The sequence below is a fragment of the Glycine max genome, chromosome 20, assembly GCF_000004515.6.
Source record: "Glycine max cultivar Williams 82 chromosome 20, Glycine_max_v4.0, whole genome shotgun sequence".
NCBI classification, from domain to species: domain Eukaryota; kingdom Viridiplantae; phylum Streptophyta; class Magnoliopsida; order Fabales; family Fabaceae; genus Glycine; species Glycine max.
The window spans coordinates 9861941-9887450 of NC_038256.2; the positions used below are offsets into that span (position 1 = coordinate 9861941).

A 25510-nucleotide genomic window follows, 5' to 3' on the forward strand; every position below is an offset into this window, starting at 1 on the left:
CTTTGTGGTACAAGTAGAGGGTACATCTACTTGGGTTGTTGACTGAGAACAAGAGAGGGTACATCTCTTGTGGATCAGTTCTAGTGGAGGGTACATCCACTAGGTTCAAAGAGAACAAGGGAGGGTACATCCCTTGTCGATATTTGCTTGTAAAAGGATTTTTACAAGGTTGAAAGAAATCTCAAGAACCAGTGGTTGCATGGGGACTGGATGTAGGCACGGGTTGTTGCCGAACCAGTATAAAATTCTTGTGTTTGTCTTCTTCTTCCCTACTCTTTTACTTTCCAATGTGCATTTTAATTTCTGCTTTTACTTTTGATTAAGTTTCTCTTCTACTCCTTATTCTCTTAACAACATAAGTAAAAGCCTTAGAAGAGTAAACTTTTAATTAGTAAAGGTTTAGGAATAATTAATTCAACCCCCCCTTCTTAATTATTATGAGGCCACTTGATCCAACATAAAGGTTGCCCTTCTTCTTAGGGGTAGATTTCTTCACTAGATTCTTCCCCTTTTGCTTCTTCACTTTCACTAGAGGTAGGTGAAGTAGTAGCCTCATCTTGGCTACTATGAATGTCTTGACCCCTCATAATCATGGTTTTCTTGGTGGGGAATTGAGAAGTAATGTGTCCTCTTCCAAGACATTTAAAGCACTTTATGGAGCTAGTCTTCTCTTGCATACTAGCCTTAAGGGGTTGTTTTTCTATTGTCTTCCCCTTATCATCTTTGGGCTTAGAAGGTGTCACCCCTAAGATGCCTTGACCTTGGTCTTTCTTTGGATAAGAGTGAGAGCCATAAGATTTTGAAGTAGACTTCCTTTTAAGTTGTTGCTCTATCCTTATTTCCCAATCTAAGTTAGCCTCTAAATTGTCCTTCCTGTGGAAGTATAGGAGGTTAATGTTAGCCTCTTGAGGCTTTCTTTCCTTTTCTCTCCTATGGGAGTGAGGTCTAAGATGTGACCTATGCCTTCCTTTATAATAGTCACGAAGTTCTTCACTTAGGCTCTTACAAGAGTTATGACTACTATAGGAGGCATGTTTTTCTCTTTTCATTTCTTTCATTATTTTTCTTCTTTCTTCCTCTCTTATTTTCTTTCTTTCATCTTGACATATTTCTTCCACTCTTTTTTTTCCTTTTTCTTTTCTCTCTTGTTTTTCTTTCCACAACTTAAGGGATCCAAAATCATCTAATATCTTATACAAAGGGTCCTTAGGACTAGAACCCTCACCATTAACACTAGATGAAGAATGAAGACTCATATTGGTTCCTAAGTTGTGGTTCTTTCTTGTTGGGGGTTTGAAAACAAAAGGTAAAATAAACTATGGTTGAAACTAGCCAAAATAAACACTAAAGGAGGTGTGAAAGATAAGGTAAAAACTAATTGGTAAAAGGCAAGTTGTCTAGGTGGTTTGACAATGGAAGGTAAAGGAAATAAGCTATGAAAGTAAGCAACAAATGTAAACTAGGTGAATCCTAAGAGTATTTGGATGACCACATATAAGGTTCCCATCAAAACACTCACAATTCTAAGGGAAAATTGCCTAAAATTATTACACACAAATGGAAGTAGGGTGACCTATTGGAGGCTCCCAACTTACTTCCAATGAAAGGCCTTTTTGTTACAAAATTTGAAAGCAATGAAAGTAAGTAAATTTTCAATTACAAAATTACAAAAAGGTCCTCAATTTTGGTGGTTGTTCTCTCTTTGGTGATTCACTCAATTTGGAGTGCTTCTTAGTCCAATAGCTCTTAAGGTGGTTGGACCCTTGCTTCTTGACTCAAATTCTTCAAGGGATGGCACAAATCCTCCTTTCCAATTCCATATATGGCAACTCACCAACAAGGAAACAAAGAGACAAGCAATAACCAAAGACAAAAAAAAATGAAAGCTAAACCAATGGAGTTTTAACAAGACAATTTTTCAAGGATTATTCAACAATTAAAACAATGAAAAGGACATAGAAGCAAGCTAGGACTCAAAGAGAAACTTAGAATGGCTCTAGAGTAGAGTAAAAAAACTAAAAAAAAAAAGAATCAACAATGTAGAAGCAAGCTTCATGATGATGAATCAAGTATGATTCAAGTAGTTTTGATGATGACAAAAAGCCCAAAAGAACGATGTCAAGATTGAGTCAACAAGTTCAAGATCAAGATTAATTTCAAGATTAAAGAAAAGGCATCAAGAAGAATCAAGATTCAAGAGAAGGTGAAATCAAGATTCAAGAGAAGAAACCAAGAAGCAACAAGTCAAGACTTCACAAGGGAAGTATTGAAAAAGATTTTTCAAAAACCAAACATAGCACAGTTTTGTTTTACAAGAAGAGTTTTCTCAAATTTTTCTAAGTTACCTGAGTATTTACTCTCTGGTAATCGATTACCAGTTTTCTGCAATCAATTACCAATGATAGAATTTGATTTCAAAAAGTTTTAACTGAATTCGCAACATTCCAAATGATTTTTAAATGGTGTGATCGATTACAATATATTGGTAATCGATTACCAGTGTATCTGAACATTGAAATTCAAATTCAATTGTGAAGAGTCACATCTTTTTATATAATGCTTTATGTAATCAATTACATGGTTATGGTAATCGATTACCGGTGATAAGTTTTGAATAAAAAGTCAAGAGATGTAACTCTTCCAATGGTTTTCTCAAGATTTTCTCAAGGTTATAACTCTTCCAATGGTTTTCTTGACCAGACATGAAGAGTCTATAAAAGCAAGACCTTGACTTGCATTTTAACAACTTTTGAGAACTCTTGAAACCTTTACAACTCATCTTTCTTCTTCTTCCTTTGCCAAAAAGCTTTCTAAGTTTTTTGTTTTCCAAACCTGGCTCTTCTGCAAGTGAAAATTCTGCAGAAAACAAAAGTGTGCTATATCTTTTCATTCCCTTCTTTCTTTGCCAAAAAGAATTCAACAAGGACTAATCACCTTAATTCTTTTTTGTGTCTCTCTTTTCCCTTTCCAAAAGAACAAGGGACTAACCGCCTGAATTCTTTTGTGTCTCCCTTCTCCCTTTCCAAGAGAATTCAAAGGACTCAGTATGAGAATTCTTTTGATTCTTCCCTTTCCCTTAAACAAAAGATTTCAAAGGACTAACCGCCTGAGATATATTTTGTTTCCCCTTACAAAGATTCAAAGGACTAACCGCCTGAGAATTCTTTGTCTTAACACATTGGAGGGTACATCCATTGTGGTACAAGTAAAGGGTACATCTACTTGGGTTGTTGTAACTGAGAACAAGAGAGGGTACATCTCTTGTGGATCAGTTCAAGTGGAGGATACATCCACTTGGTTGTTCAACGAGAACAAGGGAGGGTACATCCCTTGTGGATCTTTGCTTGTAAAGGTTTTTACAAGGTTGAAAGAAATCTCAAGAACCAGTGGTTGCATGGGGACTGGATGTAGGCACGGGTTGTTACCGAACCAGTATAAAATTCTTGTGTTTGTCTTCTTCTTCCCTACACTCTTTAATTTCCTTTGTGCACTTTTAATTATCGCTTTTACTTTTGGTTAAGTTTCAATTATTGTTCTTTACTTTCTTAACTTTGTAGTAAAAGCCTAATTGAATCTAGTAACATTAAGAAGGATAAGTTTTAATTAGTCAAGGTACATTAATAATTAATTCAACCCCCCTTCTTAATTATTCTGAGGCCACTTGATCCAACAAACAAACCTCTAGCTTTGGCACTTTTTTTCACACTAATTTTCAATTAAAATTTCGGAACTAAGATTGGTATAAAATAGGCACCTATTATAGAATAAATTTTGTGCCAAAACAACAAGCACACTTCCCTTTAACCTTTTTTTTTTCTGGATACTGATTTTTCTGCCAACTTATGTTTGTTTTTTCTTTTTTTTCCTTTTATCCAAATCACTTGGTTCTTTTTTTCTAACTTTTTTCCAGATGTCTAGAAAATTTAGTAAAACTTTTAGCTCGAAATTCACAGTGACCAATTCTCATTAATTTTTAAAAGTTCGTATGTCCAAGCTGCCAGCACCAGCGATTTCAGACTTCAATGTTTTTTTTAGCATGGAATATTGATTGCCTGGTTTTATTTTTGAGGTTTTATTATACTTTAATGTTTTTGTAATAATTTTATGGTTTAGGTTTCAGCCACAAAAAATAGCAAGACAAAACTCAAAGATACCTAAAATCAACACAACTCATGGTTCAAGAACATGAACAAGAAATTTGAACCATAGAAAATCAAATCTAGCTTCTATAGCAAGATTAATCGGTGGAAATTCTAAAGAATCATGTTAACAACATTTAGCACAATACATGTGAGGAGATACATGGAGAAAAATGAAGAAACAACAATGGAGGAGAAGGTAAAGTTGAAAATTAATGAAGGTTTAAGGAGCATCTATTTGAAGGTCTTGTGCTCTGATACCACTGGATGGAACCTTTCTTGTGGAGCTTCTATGGAGGCTGGATCTTTGAGCTTCAATGAGGTCCTTCAATGGTGATTTTCCACCATGGAGATGTAGCAGAAGGCAAAGGAGAAGAGAAGAGGGGAGACACGATCCACTAGGAAATAAGCTTGAAGAGTTTCACACACATGCTTCTATTTATAGTCTAGGTAGCTTCCTTGAGAAACTTCCTTGAGAAGCTTCCTTGAGAAGCTTTCTTGAGAAACTTCCTTGAGAAGCTTGTTTGAGAAGCTTCCTTGAGAAGCCAGAGCTTAACTACACACACCCCTCTAATAACTAAGCTCACCTCCTTGAGAAGCTTCCTTGAGAAACTTTCTTGAGAAGCTTCCTTGAGAAGATTCCTAGAGAAGCTAGAGCTTAGCTACACACATCTCTCTAATAACTAAGCTCACCTCCTTGAGATGAGAAGCTAGAGCTTAGCTACACACCCCCTATAATAGCTAAGCTCACCCCCATGCCAAAATCCATGAAAATACAAAAAAAAAAGTCCCTACTACAAAGACTACTCAAAATGCCCTGAAATACAAGGCTAAAACCCTATATTACTAGAATGGCCAAAATACAAGCCCAAAAGAATAAAAAACCTATTTTAATATTTACAAAGAAGAGTGGACCCCACCTTTGCCCATGGGCTCAAAAAATCTACCCTTAGGTTCATTAGAACCCCAAAGCCTTCTTTAGCAGCTCTAGCCCAATCCTCTTGGAGTCTTCTATCCAATACCCTTGGGGGGTAGGATTACATCACACTTGTTAGCACTGCCACACCTCTTGGGCTTGAGATTATTCCTCAAGTAAAGGAGTTGTTGGATGAGGGTTTGGTGCGTAAGAGCTTAAATCCTTATGCTTTGTTGGTGCCCAAAATAGGTATTATGAGGCACCAAATCCCTATGATAGGTGGTATGATGAATGTGTTGAGTGATGCAACCGTCTTTTGTAAAATCACCCATGCGTCCAACATCTTCATGATTCACATACATAGGGACTCATTAGGTAGGTTTGTTCTTATTTTTTGTTTCAATACAAACCTAGGTGCTCCTTTGGGACACCTTAGGTTTGTCATACTTTTTGGTAGGAGTAATCAATATGAAAATATATAAAAAAGGTATGTTTTATTGCATTACTTTCCTTAGTTTTTTAAATAGTGATCAAGGGGTTCCCACGGACCCTAAGAGAATAATGGTCATTCCAGAGTGGCCTACTCCACCAAGTATAAGGGGAATTTGGGGCTTCTATGATTTAACAAACTTTTACAAAAGGTTTGTCCCATATTTTTCTATACTTGTAGCACCACTCATTGAGTTGGTGACGAACCATGTTCCCTCATGGGAAGATGGTCAAGAAAGGGGTTTTCAGACCAAACCTTACCTTAATATAACATACCTAACACCACTAACATATATGTTTTTATTCTTTTTATAGGTGTCGAGGAAAGAAGCCCAGAGTTTCAATAACCTCTGGATTTAATGTCAAATCCTTTTCAAGAGGGAGGGGATGATGCAATCCTACCCCCTAAGGGCATTGGATAGAAGACTCCAAGAAGATTGGGCCAGAGCTGCTGAAGAAGGCCCTAGGATTCTCATAAGCCTTAGAGTAGATTTTTGTCCTATGGGCTAACTATGAGTCCACTTATCTTTGTACATATTAGATTAGGGTTTCATTATTTTTAGGCCTTGTATTTAGGGCTCCATAGTGTAAGGAGAATACCCTAGTAATGTAGGATTTTTCATCCCTTGTATTTTAGGGCACCTAGAATAGTTTTTGTATTAGGGGTATTTTTATAATTTCACATGCATTAAGTGCACTATTTGATGTGTGTGTGTGTTGGGAGAGGAATTTAATTGAATTGGGAGAAGGTGTCGCCTCTAAGATGCCTTGACCTTGGTATTTATTTGGATAAGAGTGAGGGCCATAAGATTTTGAAGTAGACTTCCTTTTAAGTTGTTGCTCTACCCTTATTTCTCAATCTAAGTAAGCCTCTACATTGTCCTTCCCATGGAAATATGGAATGTTAATGTTAGCCTCTTGAGGCTTTCTTTCCTTTTCTCTCCTATGGGAGTGAGTTCTAAGATGTGACCTATGCCTTCCTTCATAGTAGTCACGAAGTTCTTCACTTAGGCTCTTGCAAGGCATGTTTTTCTTTTCTTAATTCTTTTAGTATTTTCCTTCTTTCTTCTTCCCTTATTTGTTCCCTCTCATCTTGATTTATTTCTACCCTCTCTTTTACTTTTACTTTTCTTTCTATTTTTTCTTTCCATAACTTGAGGGAACTCAACTCATCTAAGATTCTAGATAAAGGGTCCTTATGACTAGTACCCTCACCATTAACACTAGATGAATGATGACTCATGTTGGTTCCTAAGTTGTGGTTCTTTCTTATTGGGGGTTTGTAAAAAAAGTAAAAGCTAAGGTTCCAAAAGAACTCAAGATAAGCGTGATAAGAAAGAAGAAAGTACTATGCAATAACAAGATAAACTAGGTGTGACTAGTAAAAAAAATAAACTATTAAAGTAAGCAAGAGATTAAAGTGCAAGAAATGTAAACTAGGCGGATCCTAAGAGTGTTTGGATGACCACATTTAAGGTTTGCAACAAAACATTCACTATCCTAAGAGAAAAATTGCCTAAAATTATTACACACAAATGGAAGTTTGGTAACCTATTGGAGGCTCCCAACACACTTCCAATGAAAGGCCTTTTGTTACAATATTTGAAAGCAATGAAGGTAAGTAAATTGCTGATGTGCCATTATTTTCTCCAATTTCTTAACCCTTTTTGCACCATTTTAATTATTGATTAGTCTTAATTGTCAAATTAATAAGGCAGTTTTATTATTTCGGCCCATTCAGCTAATTTGATGTTTTTAATCTAATTTCAGGAATTAATGAAGCATTGGGCTTGAATCCAGAATTGGGCTTGAGCTTGAAGAGGGCAGACTATTTTATTCTACAAAATTAGATCTTATCTTATCTAGATTTGATTCTATTTTATTTATGGGCTTGGATTTAAAACGTATTTGTAAGCTTTGGGGCTGGAAAAACTATATAACAGCACCAAGGTTCTAGTTGAGACTCTCTCTCTCTCTCTCTTTCTCTCTTCTCTCTCTCCTGTTTTCGTTTTTAGTTTTAGGCTTTTCTTAGACATTTTTTTCGTTTTGACTTTTCATTTTAGCAATAAAATTTCGTTCTTCAATCTATAATTTCGTTCTCTATTGATTAATGGAAGGCTAAGTCTCCAGCGTTGCTTTCTCTTGAGGATCAAGCACAGTTCTCTTTAAGGTTCTATTATTACTGTTAAATTCTGTTCAGTTTTTCCTCTTCACTAATTACTCTGAATTTGTTGCTATTAATTCATGCATGCTTAGTGCTTAATTAATTGTCTCTGTGCTTAATCACGTTCATGCTTAATGATCGTTTATGATTAATTGGTGTATGTGTTGCTTAATCACATAATGAATGCCTTATCTTAAATTTCGCTTAGTAATTTAATTTAGGGTTGGATTAAGTGGTTGAACTGATAAAGGATAAACTCTCGTAGCCTAGGATAAAAGACTTGCTTGTGAATCAAGGGGAAGCAACGTGTTTTAATTATGATATTTTATAATTCAATTTTACTCGTTGTTTAATTTACAAAAACAAACAACCCCCCCTCCCCCCCAATTCATTACTATTTCCTACTATCTGTTATGAACATTTGGTTTATCATTGCTCATTGGGAAACGACCTAGGATCACTTCCTAGTTACTGTATTTTAATGTTTATTTGATTCAGGTACGACCTCGATCAAATTTGGCACCGTTGCCGGGGAGCAGTGTCCAAAGGTTCATAATAACTAGTGTTGTGTTAATGTTTAATTCTTTTGTGTTGTGTTAGTGTTGTGTCAGTATTGTTTAGTACCTTGTTATTTTGTTTAGTGTGTGTTCTGTTTTAGTTTTGTTGTTCAGCGCTTCCCTTGTTTTAGTTTTGGTGTTTTGCTATGAATAGTGTTTTGCGACAGATTTAGCGACCACTTTTGCTGAATAGAACACTTGCTGGAAAATAGGGTAGTAGTGGAAATCCCTTAGAGACGGATTTTAGAGACCACCCTTGCTGAATTAATTGGGATTTTTTGTTTTGGTAGCTATAGTTGCTATTTTTGGCTGAATTTTTTTGTGGTCACTTCTTTTGATCCATATTTTGTGGGAAAAATAGCTGGAGCCCTTAGTTTGGTCAGATTTGAAAGTTACAAAAAAATTAGCAAATTTGATTTTTGTCAAAACTTCGAATGGCCATAACTTTGGCTCCGGGTATCAGAATGACTATTATTATATATGTATTCGGGGTAGAAAAAAGTTTCCCATGCTGTGGCAGCTTGCCTTAGGCCGGATGAGGTATCCTTCTATCAAAAATTGAGATTCTATCAAATTTTTTTTATTTTCCAAGTATTATTCTCTTATTTTTCTTAACTTATCATTTTTAGCTTCTATAGTTAGAATTTGAATTTTCATTTGAAATTTTTTGTGCTATCTTCTCATCATTTTATAAAGTTGTTCACAAAATTTCAAGTCATTTGGATATCATTTAATGGTAGTTGTAGTTCAAACCTACACTGTTACTTGCATAAGAAGGCAACTAGTAGTGCATGTTGAATATAGTGTATGACTAGAGGCAATCCATCTAACTTACAACCCTTTGATCCTGAGATAGATAGGACATTTCATAGATTAGTTAGACATCATTTAGTACCTTTTGAGCATCCTGAGCATTCTGTTATTGGTGATTTTGAGCATTATAGTTTTGAACATTCTGATTTTGAACATTCTGAGAACATGGCACAACCTCCACCTCGTGAGAGGACTCTAAGGGAAATGGCTACACCTGATTTCACCTATGAAAGATTGTGCGTCCAGTAACCTAATGAGGATGTCCCATATGTTCTTAAAACTGGACTAATCCATTTGCTTCCAAAGTTTCATGGCCTAGCAGGTGAAGACCCACACAAGCATCTGAAAGAATTCCATATTGTCTGCTCCACCATGAAACCCCCAGATGTCCAAGAGGATCACATATTTCTGAAGGCTTTCCCTCATTCATTAGAGGGAGTGGCAAAGGACTGGCTATATTACCTTGCTCCAAGGTCCATCACGAGCTGGGATGACCTCAAGAGAGTATTCTTCGAAAAAAATTTCCCTGCTTCCAGGACCACGACCATCAGAAAAGATATTTCAGGTATTAGACAACTCAGTGGAGAGAGCCTATATGAATACTGGGAGAGATTTAAAAAATTATGTGCCAGTTGCCCTCACCACCAGATTTCAGAGCAGCTTCTCCTCCAATATTTTTATGAAGGACTCAGTAACATGGAGAGAAACATGATAGATGCTGCCAGTGGTGGAGCCCTTGGAGACATGACCCCTACTGAAGCCAGAAATTTAATTGAGAAGATGGCTTCAAAATCCAAACAATTTAGTGCCAGAAGTGATGTTATTGTCATTAAAGGAGTGCATGAAGTAGCCACGAATTCATCTTCATCAACCGAGACTAAGAAGCTTGAAGGTAAACTAGATGCCTTGGTTAACCTGGTCACCCACCTGGCCATGAATCAAAAATCTGCACCTGTCACCAGACTCTGCGGTTTATGCTCCTCTGCCGACCACCACACATACCTTTGTCCTTTTGTGCAACAATCTGAAGCAATTGAACAGCCTGAAGCTTATGCTGCAAACATCTACAACAGACCTCCTCAACCTCAGCAGCAAAATCAGCCACAACAGAATAATTATGACCTCTCCAGCAATAGGTACAATCCTGGGTGGAGGAATCATCCCAACCTTAGATGGTCGAATCCTTCACAACAGCAGCAGCAACAATAACAACCTTATTTTCAAAATGTTGTTGGCCCAAGCAGACATTACGTTCCTCCACTAATCCAGCAACAACAACAGCAACAGCCCCAGAAACAACAAACAATTGAGGCTCCTCCGCAACCTTCCCTTGAAGAACTTGTGAGGCAAATGACTATGACAAACATGCAGTTTCAACAAGAGACCAGAGCTTCCATTCAGAGCTTAACTAATCAGATGGGACAATTGGCTACACAGTTAAATCAACAGCTGTCCCAAAATTCTAACAGATTACCTTCTCAATCTGTCCAAATTCCCAAAAATGTGAGTGCCATTACATTGAGGTCAGGAAAACAGTGTCAAGGACCTCAACCAGTAGCATCTTCCTCATCCGCAAATGAACCTGCCCAACCTCACTCTATTCCAAAAAAAGGTGATGACAAAAATTTAAAGAGTAAGTTACCTAACAATTTCTATGCAGGTGAATCTAAAGAGAAGCAGCATATCCCTCTTCCATTCCCTCCAAGGGCAATTTCCAACAAAAAAATGGAAGAGGCAGAGAAGGAGATCTTGGAAACATTTAGAAAAGTAGAGGTAAACATACCTCTGTTGGATGCAATAAAGCAAATTCCAAGATATGCTAAATTCTTGAAGGAGTTGTGCACTAATAAATGGAAGCTTAAAGGAAGTGAAAGAATTAGTATGGGCAGAAATGTCTTCGCATTGATTGGTAAATCTATTCCCCAAATCCCTGAAAAATGTAAAGATCCAGGTACATTCAGCATACCTTGTATTATGGGGAACAATAAGTTTGGCAATGCCGTGCTAGATTTAGGAGCTTCTGTTAGTGTTATGCCTCTGTCTATTTTTTATTCTCTATCTCTAGGTCCTTTGCAGTCAACTGATGTGGTAATTCATTTAGCTAATAGAAGTGTTGCCTATCCTGCTAGTTTCCTAGAGGATGTCTTAGTTAGAGTTGGTGAACTGATTTTCCCTGTTGATTTTTATATTTTGAATATGAAGGAGGGATTTTCTAAAGGATTAATTCCGATCATTCTAGGCAGACCTTTTATGAAAACTACTAGAACTAAGATAGATGTATATGCAGGCACACTATCTATGGAGTTTGGTGATATAACTGTTCATTTTAATATTCTTGATGCTATGAAACACCTATCTGAAGATCTTTCTGTATTTCGTGTTTAAATAATTGACCATATTGTTGATGAATACATGACTGATCTTCATTCTAATCTGCATGTTTGTCACTCTTCATGCATTGAATCTGAATTTGTACTTGATCATATGTCTGAATTTGATGCTGAGAGTGAATCTGAATTAGATATTGATTACATGTCTGGTGATGTTTTACCTCTTGAGATTGATTTTATAGAGTCAGATAGAACTAACCATGTTTCAGGAAGTACACATACCTCTGACTTTCTTTATGAGGTACAGGCTGAGAAACCATCTCTTTCTACCACTATCCAGCCGCCCACACCAGAATTGAAGCCTCTGCCATCAAATTTAAAATATGCTTACTTGGATGATAGCAAAAGTTTTCCAATAATTATATCTGCCTCCCTTGCTGATGAGCAAGAGGAGAAGTTGTTATATGTTCTCAAAGAGCATAAGAAGGCTATAGGCTGGACCCTGGCGGACATTCCTGGTATTAGCCCATCCACATGTATGCATCGAATAAATTTAGAAGATGAGGCTAAACTAGTAAGAAAGCCACAGAGAAGACTCAACCCGATGATTCTTGATGTAGTGAAGAAGGAGGTAACCAAGCTTTTGCAAGCTGGGATCATTTATCCTATCTCCGACAACCAATGGGTGAGTCCTGTCCAGGTAGTTCCAAAGAAAATCGGCCTCACCGTGATTAAAAACGAGAAGGAGGAGCTGATTCCTACTCAGGTGCAGAACAATTGGAGAGTCTGCATCGACTATAGGAGGCTGAACCAGGTTACCAAAAAGGACCATTTTCCACTGCCATTCATTGACCAGATGCTTGAACGCCTGGAAGGTAAATCTCACTACTGTTTCCTTGATGGTTTTTCTGGCTATATGCAAACCACTATTGCTCCTGAGGATCAGTAAAAAACCACATTCACCTGCCCCTTCGGCACTTTTGCCTATAGGAGGATGCCTTCCGGCCTGTGCAATGCCCCTGGTACCTTCCAGCGGTGCATGATTAGTATTTTTAGTGATTTTTTAGAAAATTTCATAGAGGTTTTTATGGATGATTTCACTGTATATGGATCCTCTTTTGATGTTTGTTTGGATAGTCTGGAAAAAGTTTTGAATAGATGCACTAAAACTAACCATGTTCTAAATTTTGAAAAATGTCATTTTATGGTTGAGCAAGGTATATTTTTAGGCCACATTATTTCCAAAAAGAGCATTGAAGTAGATCCTGCAAAAATTTCTGTTATTTCATAATTGTCTTACCCCTCTTGCGTGCGAGAGGTGCGATCTTTTCTTGGTCATGCAGGATTCTACAGGCGCTTTATAAGAGATTTTAGCAAGGTAGCCCTCCACTATCCAACTTGTTGCAAAAGGAGGTGGAGTTTGACTTTAATGATAAATGCAAAGAGGCCTTTCATTGCCTCAAAAGAGCACTGACTACCACCCCTATCATTCAAGCACCTGATTGGACAGCCCCATTTGAGCTAATGTGTGATGCATCCAATTACACATTGGGGGTTGTCCTTGCTCAAAAGGTCTCCTTACTTCAACTTACTTCTTTTCCACCATGACTTAGGGAGTTTTTCTTTTCGTATCTCCTTCTTTACTTTTATTACATTTGTCCGATTCTATTTGATGGTTTAATTGCTTTTAATCTTTTAATTGTGCTACATTGAGGACAATGTGTTGTTTAAGTATGGGGGGGGGGAGTGTTCTTTCGTTTTGGTTTTGCTAGTTTTGTTAATTTTGTTAGTTGTGTTAAATTTGTTAGTTTTGTTGGGTTTCTAGTTTAATATTTTAGGTCAATTCTGTTTGCATGTACAACTTTGCATATTTTTCTTTGAATTATAGGATATGTTCAAGAAATGGGTAATTGTTCTGAAAATAAAAGTCTCTTGACATTTTGTGATTTGAAATCCTTGTTTTTCCTCTACATGTCATGATAGTTTTGAAAGCTCAATTTGAAAGTGATAAGTTTACCTTTGTGAGAATTTGAGCCATCCATCATCATAATCTTTTGGTGTATTTTGCCCTATTGATTGCTTGCACAATAGCCTTGGCTTGATTCTTGTTGATGCTTCCTAATTCACATGTATATTTGGAAATGATTTAGGCAATTTTGTTCTTATAAGCCTCTAGCCAAATGGACCTACCCTGAATTAATTCCTTTGATAGCCCCTTTGAGCCTATGTTCCCCTTTCTTTGTTTTGAGCTCATTACAAGCCTTAAGTGAAAAACCATGATATCATTTTACCCTTAAGGAATTTTGGAGCTTTGGAATTGTTTTGGGAATAAGTGTGGGGGGGTATGTTTCAATGGAAGATAAGATTTTTGGCCATGCTTAATGTTTTATTTTGGCCATGCTTGATGTATATATATATTGCCTAGTTCTTGCTTTAATCTTCAAATTCATACTATTTAAAAAAATGAAAAAAAAAAAATTCAGTTGCTGCAAATTCTACAAATGCGTACTATTAAAAAAAAAAGTGAAGTTGAATAAATGAGGTCTTGTTATGAGGACTTGATTTGGGAGCCTTGGTTGATTTTGTTGATATTAGAGGGTTTGGGTTTACTACTTGTGCTTAATTTCCACTTATTCCCCATTGCTCCCCTATTCCTTTGGGATTTAGCTACTTATTCCATATTTTTTTCCTACCTTGTCCTTGGCCCCATTACAACCTTTAAAGACCTTTTGATCCTCATGTGCATGTGTTTGTCAAGTTGTTTGTCAATTTTAGAATTTTGCCAAGTCTATGTGGTGTTTGTTTTCATGGGTGCTTCGAGAGTAAACAGTAGCCTAGACACTTGAGAGATAGAGTGTATATCTTGTGAGGCTTTATCACTCTTCATTATTGAGTTGATTAACTATTTTTCCATGATTGGGTTGCTTGGATGATTTTCACGAATGTCTTGACTCTTTGGATCTCTTCAATTGCCAATTACAAAGTTACAAAAAAAAATCGTCAATGTTTGTGGCTGCTCTATCCATGTGTTTCACTAAATTTGGAGTGTTTCTTAGTCCAATAGCTCTTAAGGTGGTTGACCCTTTGCTTCTTGACTCAAATTCTTCAAGGGATGGCACCAATCCTCCATTCCAATTCCCTATACGGCAACTCACAAACAAGGAAACAAAGAGACAAGCAATATCTAAAGACCAAAAAATAAAATGAAGCTAAAACTAACAGCTAAAAAAGCAAAGTATTCAAGCCATGGTGGAGTTAAGAACACAGTGTGCCAAAACTAACAGCAACCAGAATTTCAACCTAGAAATCAAGAGTAGTGTTTATGTTGCTTAAGGCTTGGATAGTTACAATTTGTGTTTGATTATGCTCAATTGTCTTGAATAATATAATTCAAGAGAGCTTAAGACTTATTTTGATTCACAAATCCAGGCACAACTCAGCACCACAACTCAATTTCTTCATAAGCGTCATATAGGAAACTTAGAACATGCATGAATCAGAGTCAAAATTCAAATGATAGGCTAAGAATTGCAAGAATACAGGAACAAATGTATCTAAAATTCAATCAACAAAAAAAAATTAAACACAAAATTAGAACATAATCTGACTATTATTATGACTAAACATGACTCTAAGACAACATGAATGAAGTGATTTACACTTAGATTTTTGTGTTTTCTTTTCTAATCAATATTTTTCAAGAAAACTGAGATCTAAAGGTTAAAAACAAGAAGATTATTACTAAAAAATGATAGTACCTAAAATCAACACAAAAATATGATTCAAGAGTAGATCAATAAAATCTGAACCATAGAAATGCAACAACAAGTGTAGATCTAAGATTTAATCGGTTTATTTTTTTTTTAATCTACTCCAAACAGCACCAAACCACAAGACAATGGAGGAGTATCATGGAGAAGAAGATGAAGAACAAGGACTTAAAGTGAATTGACCGAACAAAAAGATAGAGGAGGCAAAAGAACATCACCTAGATGAAGATGCTCTGATACCACATGATGTAACTCCATGTAGAGCCTGTAGACCTTGGATCTTCTTTATCAATGGATTCACTTACTTGTTGAAGATAAATGACAGCAAAATGGAGAAGGAGGAAAGGTGATTGGAGATGCCACTTCAGGGAGAAGATGAATCAAGAACAAGTTCACCATCATAGGAGGTCATGAATAAGAGCTTGAAGGTAGGTGAAGAGGAGTGGAGGGAGAGGGAGAGAGGGGGCATGAATTTTATGCCTCAAATGAGGTCTGAATTTTGAAGTCTAATTTCTCAAATGATCAAATTTGAAAAAATGCACACACAAGGCCTCTATTTATAGCCTAAGTGTCACACAAAATTGGAGGGAAATTTGAATTTCTATTCAAATTTCACTTGAATTTGAATTTGAATTGGTAGAGCCAAATTTGGAGCCAAAATTTCACTAATTATGATTAGTAAATTTTAGTTATGATTCAGCCCACTAATCCAAGATCAAGTCCAAGTTTCTCCACTAAGTGTGCTTAGGTGTCATGAGGCATGTAAAGCATGAAGGACATCCACAAAGAATGACTATATGATGTGGCAATGGGGTGTAGCAAGCAAATGCTCACCTCCCCCTTAAGATGGTCCAAAATTTAATTGGATTGGGCTTCTCCCAATTAAATTAAATTTATCTCCCAACACACACACACACATCAAATAGTGCACTTAATGCATGTGAAATTACAAAACTACCCCTAATAGAAAAACTAGTCTAGGTGCCCTAAAATACAAGGACTAAAAAATCCTACATTACTAGGGTACCCTCCCTACACTATGGAGCCCTAAATACAAGACCCAAAAATAATGAAACCTTTATCTAATATGTACAAAGATAAGTGGGCTCATACTGAGCCCATGGTTAGTATTTATGCACTACACACATGCGTCCAATATATGAACAGTGAACTTGGATGCAAGTTTAGTGAAACGTAACATTTTGAGTGTACTTGTGTTAAGTCCCCTGAAGTGGGTCGAATCCTGTTTGAAAAAGTCAATATCTTTTCAACTTCCCCCCATGATCTCTTTCACTCTCTTCACCCTAAAAACTTAATTGTCACCATCACTTATCATTACATCCTTTAACAATTAAACCTTCTACAACATATTCGCATTCTTTGCACCCTAACCTCTCTTCCTTTCACAAACCTAGAAATTTTCCTAACCCTAACAATGGCCAAGAAACAACCCTCCCTCTGCATCATCTGAGGAAGGTTCCCCTACTTTGCACTAGTAACCATTCCCTTTGAAGAAGTAACGATGAAAGACAACGAATCAAGAGTTCATGTTGAACACTTCTTCAATATTGACTCTTTCGAAAATAGTAGCTATCTCATCTTAGCCCATCTTCTATTGTGTGGCATTCACCATTTCTTTAAAGATCCTAAAATAGTAGTGTCTGAACTAATCAGAGAGTTCTGGAGGACTGCCAAAGTTTATTGAATTAAAGATATTGGAAGATATTTTGTTGGAAGAGTGCTTGGCATCCAAGTGAAGCTATTAGTCAAAACCATTGCTCAAGTCATTGGCTACGAGAGTCATGAGACCAAGTTCATGAACAGCTGGGGAGATGAACAACTCTTTGTGAGGACCTAATTGGGCTAAGACCCGAAGGCAATATGGAACATTGTTGAGTAAGGCCAAAATCTTCCAGCAGATAGTCAACAAGGCCATCATTCACATTCAAGGATCAAAGGATTTCTTGTCTAACGCTCACAAGTTCATTTTGTATAACCTTATGGAGGGCACTCCTTTTGACTTGCCCTAGATTCTCTTCAACTACTTTGCTACTGAAGTGATGAAGGATGAGAGCATCAAGAAGGATATATATTGTAGTGTCATCCTCACTAAGGCATTCGAAATCCATGTCATTATAAGAAAATTCTTGTATGAGAAACTTATAGATGTGCAAGACAAAATCTACCTGGATGGGGGTGTTTCTACAAAAATAGAAAACATTCAACCTAGAGAACATATCCAAGATGAGACTGGTAGATAATGGTTCTTTCCAACAAGTTCCCTAAGTGGATGATTCCATACTTGCTAAACTTCAAAAAAAGTTTGGACTCATCATTGGACAGGATAATCAGTTGGATGAAATTTAGGAAAAGGCTACTTAAAAAGACAAAGTAGACGTGGAAAGAAGAAGTTACTCAAGCTGAGCAGAGGACAAAGACACAAATGGATACACTTTTGTCCAAAGTTGCACCTACTCAACAACGTCCACCTCCTATTCTCGTTACACTTAGTGAAACCAACACGACAGGCTCATCCTCCTCCAACTCAACCTCATACAAGAAAACAAGAAAATAATGGAGCCCAGCGACCCAAGCGTCTAGAGGGTGAGCAATCCTCCATTCAAGATGATGCTACCGATGACCCTCCTCCAGTTGATATTCAACTAGTTCTCCAACAGACTTCAAATGTTCAATAGTTTGAACGAAGCCTTTGAAGAACTGAGACTATTTATCTTAGAAAGAATAAGCAAACCGATTGCACTGTTGATATGGATGATTAAGTTCAATATAAAGCACATCCATCTCCCATCCTCCTTGATCGCTTTCAACATCAAGACTTGGTTATCATAGACCTAAATATTTATGTTGAATACATTGAACAGTTGTGTTTTCTGGTTGCTTTTCTTTTTTAGAATGCTTATAACATTCAAAGAAGAATAGAAGAGGACTTCCAACCTACAATAGATTGGATGCAGTTCCCTTTGAATATTGAAGAAGAGGAAGTTACGTGTCCTCTACCCAAGCACTAAGATTCTCATGCTGCATCCACTACTTTTGAGTAGGATCCACCAACAGGGATCGAAGTTCTTCCTCTGCCAAAGTGGAAGTGACTTCACCCCAAGGTATCTAAGCCTTCATCCTCTACAACACAATGCAAGAATGCTAACAGGATTCCTTTTGGGGCTTGCATAGAAAAGGTCAGTTATGTTAAGGACATCATTGGATGGTTTTGCAAGATTGATGCACAAAAAATTGATCCATCATCTGATGATTTCTTTCCTTTATTTCTCCATCCAAAGCACATCCAACTATTCACTCCCATGTCTAAGTTTATTCCCTTATACTATGGCCATCAAGCTCTCCTTCTAGCTAAGGATGATGTATACAATGTTGGGATGATAATGATGCAATGTGGGCTAATTGATCAATGGTCATGATATCCTCTAGGTCTAAATATCCGGCACACAACCTCCATCAAGTTCATGCCTAATTGAATAGCTCCGTGGTTTCAACCCTTGGACTTATGAAAGAAGAAAGGCAAAGTTCCTCCTCACAGCAAGCTCATGCCTCATCAAAGCCCAAAAGACAATGTTGCCTTGCATCCAATTCCTTATGATTGCAGTAGGTACTTTACAAGAGATGTTGCTATAAAGACTATTACATTAAAGCCAGGCATTGAGTTTGATCTAAATGATGTCATGCTCTTTTACTTTAAAGAGATGTATGAAAACTCTCGCCATGCGCCCACCTCGGACTATGAAATGGAAGATAACTCCAATCATATATGCATGGTGTAGATTTTAAGTCCAACCAAGATACATCACTTCAATGATTGGCATATGTGTTTTCCAAGGAAAGAAGGAGATGATGAGCTTTATCAATGTATAACCCATGATACTCCTCCTTTTCGCTCTTGTTTTCTCTTGGACTTGCACAAATATTCTAAAGCTACAATGAGAAGAGCCATTGTCACTGCTCGGGAAAGGTTTCCCATGCTTAAGGAGTGTCCATACTCTCTTAATCAGAATTCATGGGTTCCTGGTCAAGGAATGGTAGTTTAGCTTCAACAAAAACAAGACAAACTAAACCACCAACTGATGGACTTGCAAAAAGAGGCTGAAACCAAACAATAGTAGGAGAAGCTTGAATCCAGAGAGTTGTTCAACAATCTTCATGTACATCTTGGACCTCAAGTCGATGTTGTTGAACCTCTAATGACTAAAGTTACTTTAGAACCTCCATAAATTGTTGAAGATGCCTTAGCAATTGTCATCACTTCTAGTACTCCTTGCAAGATAACTCCCTTAACCACCTTTGCTCCAACTAGTGTGTCTGAAGAGAGAATTCAAGAACGGTTGCGCCTTTGACTAGCCAACCTAGAAGAGACCATGGAAAGAAGGTTCCTTGCTAAACGCATGGGACCAATATGCTGCTCAAGAACACTTTGAATTCATCACTCAAATCCTTCAAATCCTTCAATGATAATGAAGCAACAAAGGCTACCTCCATTCCTCCAACCACCTTCACAACCACCAACCACTATTGTGCAACCTCATCATGAGGTTCTTGCACCTATGGTTCTTGCATCAAAGGCTACAATAACTATTGGTCTTATGCATGCGCCTTTGCCCTTACCACCAAAGCCACTGTTAGTCGTCTTATATGACTAACTTTTGTATAGAAAACATTTTCCAAAACTTGTATAGTTCCCCAATTTATGGTTATTTTTTAGTGATTTTGTAAATAGATCTTGTTTTATTGTTAAAGTTGTCTCTAGAATATTTCCATTGAATTTAATGATGAAATATGTGCAATTTCAGGTGAAAAAGAGGCTAAGTCATGAAATGTCAAAAGTGACAGTTAGGCTTAGCTCATTAGTGGGCTAAGCGCGCATCCACTGCTAAGCGCAACTTCAGCATGCTTAGTGCGACAGAAGAATTTGGCAGAGCATTAATATCAAGGTCGCGCGCTAAGTGCGAGATCAATGCGCTAAGTGCAGCAGTTGTCTTCTGCCAGGCTCAGCGCATGACTAGCGCTATGCTCAAATCCACTTATGCGCACTAAGCGCGATGGTGGCGCTAAGTGCAACGTCGCGAATTCAGAGCCTATTTAAAGCTTGTCTTGTGCAGAATTAGGGTAGAGAATAGCCTGACACAGATTTTTCCAACATTCCAGAGCACACCATAGTGCCAATTTTGGGAAAAGGGCTCTAGAGGCAGCAAGAGGAGCAATTTTTGTAGAGATACCTAGGTTTTGTAATCTCATTATTGTTAGGGTTTCTTCTATAATGGTTGGTTAAACACTCTTGTTGGGGATTTCTAAAGAACAACTGATGTAATTATTTTAATATCTAATTGATTGTGTTTCTTGTGTTCAATGCTTCTTTCAGTGCTTAAATTATGTATGCTCTTGGTCTGATCACCCATTTGTGTGCATAGTTAGGTGACTTTAGCATTGGGAAATGTATTGTTGCCTTAGAACTTGAATGAAGCAGAATTGAAACTTAGTCTTACAAGAGGGATCTGCAGATTAAGTTTTGGTTTTAATTATCCTATCACAATAATGTTGTTTGGTCTAAGTCTAGTCCAACAAGAGGGATCTGAGGACAAAGCTTAGGCTAAATTAGTCTAAACTTTCATAAGCTATTTAAGCTAAGTCTAGTCCAACAAGAGGGATATGAGGATGAAGCTCAGTTTAAGATAGTCTAAACCTAGGAGGGCTTTCTAAATTTTGCCTAGTCCAACAAGAGGGATCTGAGGACGAAGCTTGGATTGATTCAGTCTAACTAGGGATCGAGGTTTAGTAATTTAGGCTATAGCATAGAACAAAAAAACATGATTGATTAGAGAAACATCTTTATATGCATCAGCTGGCTTGTTAGAAAGACCCAACATATTTACCTACTGCTGTCAATCTTACTTACTTGCATTTTTATTGTTTTTAGCCTAGACTTAGTTTAATTATGTTCTAAATCATCAATTATCAATGTTTCTTTCAACAATGCCTTATTTTTGAATTTAACCCTGTCTAAGACTAGTTCCCTGAGTTCAATACTCGGATTCATTCGTTTTAATTTTAAATACTTGACGATCTGGTGCGCTTTTCGGCAAATCAAATTTCCCTTGAACATATTTGTATAAAGAAAAAGTGGACCAAAAAGTAACCTATAGAAGGCGTAATTCAGAGAGTATCAGAAATTTTTTGCAGGATTTAGAAGTAGAAGTAACTCCAGAAGAAGAACCTCGATCTTTTGAGGCATCTTCTAGTTTTCCTATTGCAGGGCATTCTCATATATAACTTGTTGAAGAGCCAAGAAGAGTAACCCTAGAGGATTATTCAAGTTCTATTGTGCCACAATTTTTCACTAGTATTGCACAGCCAGAAGTTCAAGCTCAGACAATTACAGATCCTCCTTCTTTGATACAGCTAATTCAAAATAATCTAATTCATGGTTTACCCAATGAAGACCCTTATACTCACTTGGCCACCTATATAGAGATATGCAATACAATTAGGTTGGCGGGTGTGCTTGCGGATGCAATCAGGTTGAGTCTATACTCATTTTCTTTATCTGGAAAAGCTAAGAGATGGCTTCATTCTTTTAAAGGAAATAGTCTGAAGTCATGGGATGAAGTAGTAGAAAAGTTCTTGAAGAAGTACTTCCCTGAATCAAAGACCGCAGAAGGCAAAGCTGCCATTTCTTCCTTCCACCAGTTTCTAGATGAATCATTGAGTGAGGCACTTGAAAGATTTAGAGGTTTATTGCGGAAGACTCCCACTCACGGTTTTTCAGAACCAATATAGCTCAACATATTCATAGATGGGTTGAGACCAGAATCTAAGCAGCTCTTGGATGCTTCAGCTGGGGGTAAGATCAAAATGAAAACCCCTGAAGAAGCAATGGACTTAATTGAAAGCATGGCTACTAGTGACATAGCCATTTTGAGAGACCAAGCCCACATTCCTACCAAGAAGAGTTTATTGGAGCTAACCTCACAGGATGCTCTATTGGCACAAAACAAGTTGCTATCCAAGCAACTCGAGATACTAACAGAAACACTCAGTAAGTTGCCAACTTAGCTTCATTCTGCATAAACTACACATTCTTCTATTTTGCAGGTTGCATGATGTACAATTTGTGGCGAAGCTCATGAATCTGGATGTTGTATCCCTAATGAAGAGCAAATTGCACATGAAGTCAATTATATGGGGAATCAACCCAGAGGCAATCTCAATACAAGTGGATTTTCAGGATTTCAGAACAACCAGCAGTATCTACGGCAGAGACAGTGGTAAAATCACCCTGGTAACCAATTCAAGAGAGACCAGGCAAGTTCATCTACAAGGCCACTACAACAGATGCCAAGTCTCTATGACCGAACCATAAAGCTGGAAGAGACTCTAGCTCAATTCATGCAAGTATCAATGTCTAACCAAAAGAGCACTGAGTCTGCAATTAAGAATCTGGAAGTCCAGGTGGGCTAGCTTGCAAAGCAATTAGCTGAAAGATCATAAAATAGCTTTACATAGAGAAAAATCCTAAAAAAGAATGCAAAGCCGTGATGACTAGGAGCAAAATGGCGATTCAAGCGGAGGAAAGTAAAGCTGATCAGAAGGTGGAGGGATTTAAACAACAGCTGGCTAATGAACTGGCGTTGGAACCGGTTGATGATTTAGTTGAACTTGAAGAAATTGTGGAGGAAGTAGAAGGTGTTGAAGAAGGAGAGACACCAATAAGAGACTGTGAAGAGAAAATAAAGAAGGAGGAAGAAAAAGAAAAAGAAAAGAAAAAGAAAAAGAAATAAAAGAAAAAGAAGAAAAATAAAAAAGTTGAAAAATGAAAAACAAAAAGAGAAGGTTGTTGAGTTTGAAAAGAAGAAGGGAAAGAGTGAGGCTAACATAGAAAAGAAGAAAGAGGCTACTCCTATTGAATGCAAGGAGGTACCTCATCCATTGGTACCCTCCCGGAAAGATAAAGGGCGACATTTGGCCAGATTTCTTGATATCTTCAAGAATCTGGAAATTACTTTGCCATTTGGAGAAACACTCCAGCAAATGCCCCTCTATGCCAAATTTTTGAAGGATGTGTTAACCAAGAAGAACCGGTACATCCATAATGACAGAATTGTTGTGGAAGGTAACTGTAGTGTTGCGATTCAACGCATTCTTCCACCCAAGCATAAAGATCTTGGAGTTGTCTCGATACCATGTTCTATTAGTGAGGTTGTTGTAGGCAAAGCTCTCATAGACTTGGGAGCTAGTATCAATTTAATGCCTCTTTCCATGTGTCGGAGACTTGGAGAGATAAAGATAATGCCTACACGCATGACCCTCCAGTTAGTTGACCGCTCCATTACAAGTCCATATGGAGTCATTGAAGATGTTTTGGTGAAGGTTAAACACCTTATATTTCCAGCTGATTTCATTGTCATAGATATAGAAGATGATGCCGACATTCCTCTCATTATTGACTGCCCATTCAAGTCTATTGCAAGCTACATAGTAGACATGGGGAAGAAGATGTTGCATATAGGCATAGAAGATCAGAAGATCAGCTTTGATTTGTTCCATGAGGACAAAGATTCATGATGTAAGCTCCATTGGAGCTTGTAGGCCTAGGATCTTCTTTATCAATGGATTCCTTTGCTTCTTGGAGGATGAATGGTAGCGGAATGGAGAAGGAAGAGACATAGGAGACGCCACTTCAAGGAGAAGATGAGTCTAGAAGAAGCTCACAACCATAGGACAACTTATGGCACCAAATTCTTCAAGATATGGCACCAATCCTCCTTTCCAATTCCCTATATGGCAACTCACAAGCAAGGAAACAAAGAGACATGCAATAACCAAAGAAAAAAAATGAAATGAAAGCTAAACCAATAGAGTTTTAACAAGACAAATTTCAAGGATGATTCAACAATTAAAGCAATGAAAAGCACACAAAAGCAAGCTAGGACTCAAAGAGAAACCTATAATGGCTCTAGAGTAGAGTAGAAAAACTATTAAAAAAAAGACTCAAGAAACCTCTAGTTTGGGCACTTGTATTCACAGTAATTTTCAATTGAAATTTCAGAACTAGGATTGGTATAAAATAGGCACCAATTATAGAACAAATTTTGAGCCAAAACAACAAGCACAATTTCCTTTCACTTTTTTTTTTCCTGGACACTGATTTTTCTGCCAACTTGTGTGATTTTTATTATTTTGTAATTTTATCCAAATTGCTTGGTTCTTTTTTTATAATTTTTTTCCATATGTCTAGAAAATTCAGTAAAAATTTCAGCTCAAAACACGTAGTTATCAATTCCCAGTAATTTATACAAGTTCGTATGTTCAAGCTGCCAGCACCAGTTATTTCAACCTAGAAATCAAGAGTAGTGTTTATGTTGCTTAAGGCTTGGATAGTTACAATTTGTGTTTTCTTATGCTCAATCATCTTGAATAAAACAATTCAAGAGAGCTTAAGACTTATTTGATTCACAAATCCAGCCACAACTCAGCACCACAACTCAACTTCATCATAGGCATCATGTAGGAAACTTAGAAAAAAAAAAAAAGAGTTCAACAACAAGACTACTTCTAGGAATTCATTTAGAACATGTTATGAACTAAATAACATGCATGAATTAGACTCAAAATTCAAAAGATAGGCTAAGAATGACAAGAATACATGAACAAATGTATCTAGAATTCAATCAACAAAATAAAAATTCAACACAAACTTAGAACATAATGTGACAATTACTATGACTAAACATGACTCTAAGACAACATGGATTAAGTGATTTACACTTAGATTTTTGTGTTTTTTTTCTAATCAATATTTTGGAAGAAAATTTAGATCTAAGGTTTAGAAGAAGAATATTGTGAATGAAAAATGATAGAACCTAAAATCAACACAAAAACATAATTCAAGAGTAGATCTACAAAATTTGAACCATAGAAATGCAAGAAAAAGTGTAGATCGAAGATTTAATCGGTTTATTTTTTTGAATCAACTCTAAATAGCACCAAACCACAAGACAATGGAGGATATACATGGAGAATAAGATGAAGAACAAGGAATTAAAGAGAATTCACCGAACAAAAAGATAGAGGAAGTAAAAGAACATCACCTAGATGATGATGCTCTTGATACCACATGATGTAAGCTCCATTGGAGCTTGTAGGCCTAGGATCTTCTTCATCAATGGATCCCTCTGCTTCTTGGAATATGAATGGCAGCGGAATGGAGAAGGAAGAGAGAGAGGAGACGCCACTTCAAGGAGAAGATGAGTCTAGAAGAAGCTCACCACCATATGAGGCCATGGAGAAGAGCTTGGAGGAAGAAGG

General features: G+C 37.1%; 1 protein-coding gene and 1 non-coding gene across 2 annotated transcripts; one reads left to right on the forward strand and one right to left on the reverse strand.

Annotated features, from left to right (window-relative positions):
• Positions 1-9621: 9621 nt before the first annotated feature.
• On the reverse strand, positions 9622-9728 carry LOC113000852 (small nucleolar RNA R71). Its single transcript, XR_003266173.1, has one exon. It is a non-coding gene; the product is annotated as a small nucleolar RNA R71 (small nucleolar RNA).
• Positions 9729-22755: 13027 nt separating this feature from the next.
• Positions 22756-23767, forward strand: LOC102666024 (uncharacterized). Its single transcript, XM_006606669.1, has 2 exons — positions 22756-22888; positions 23031-23767. Exons 1-2 carry the CDS (start codon positions 22756-22758, stop codon positions 23765-23767), a joined length of 870 nt encoding a protein of 289 aa, XP_006606732.1.
• The last annotated feature ends 1743 nt before the right edge of the window (positions 23768-25510 follow it).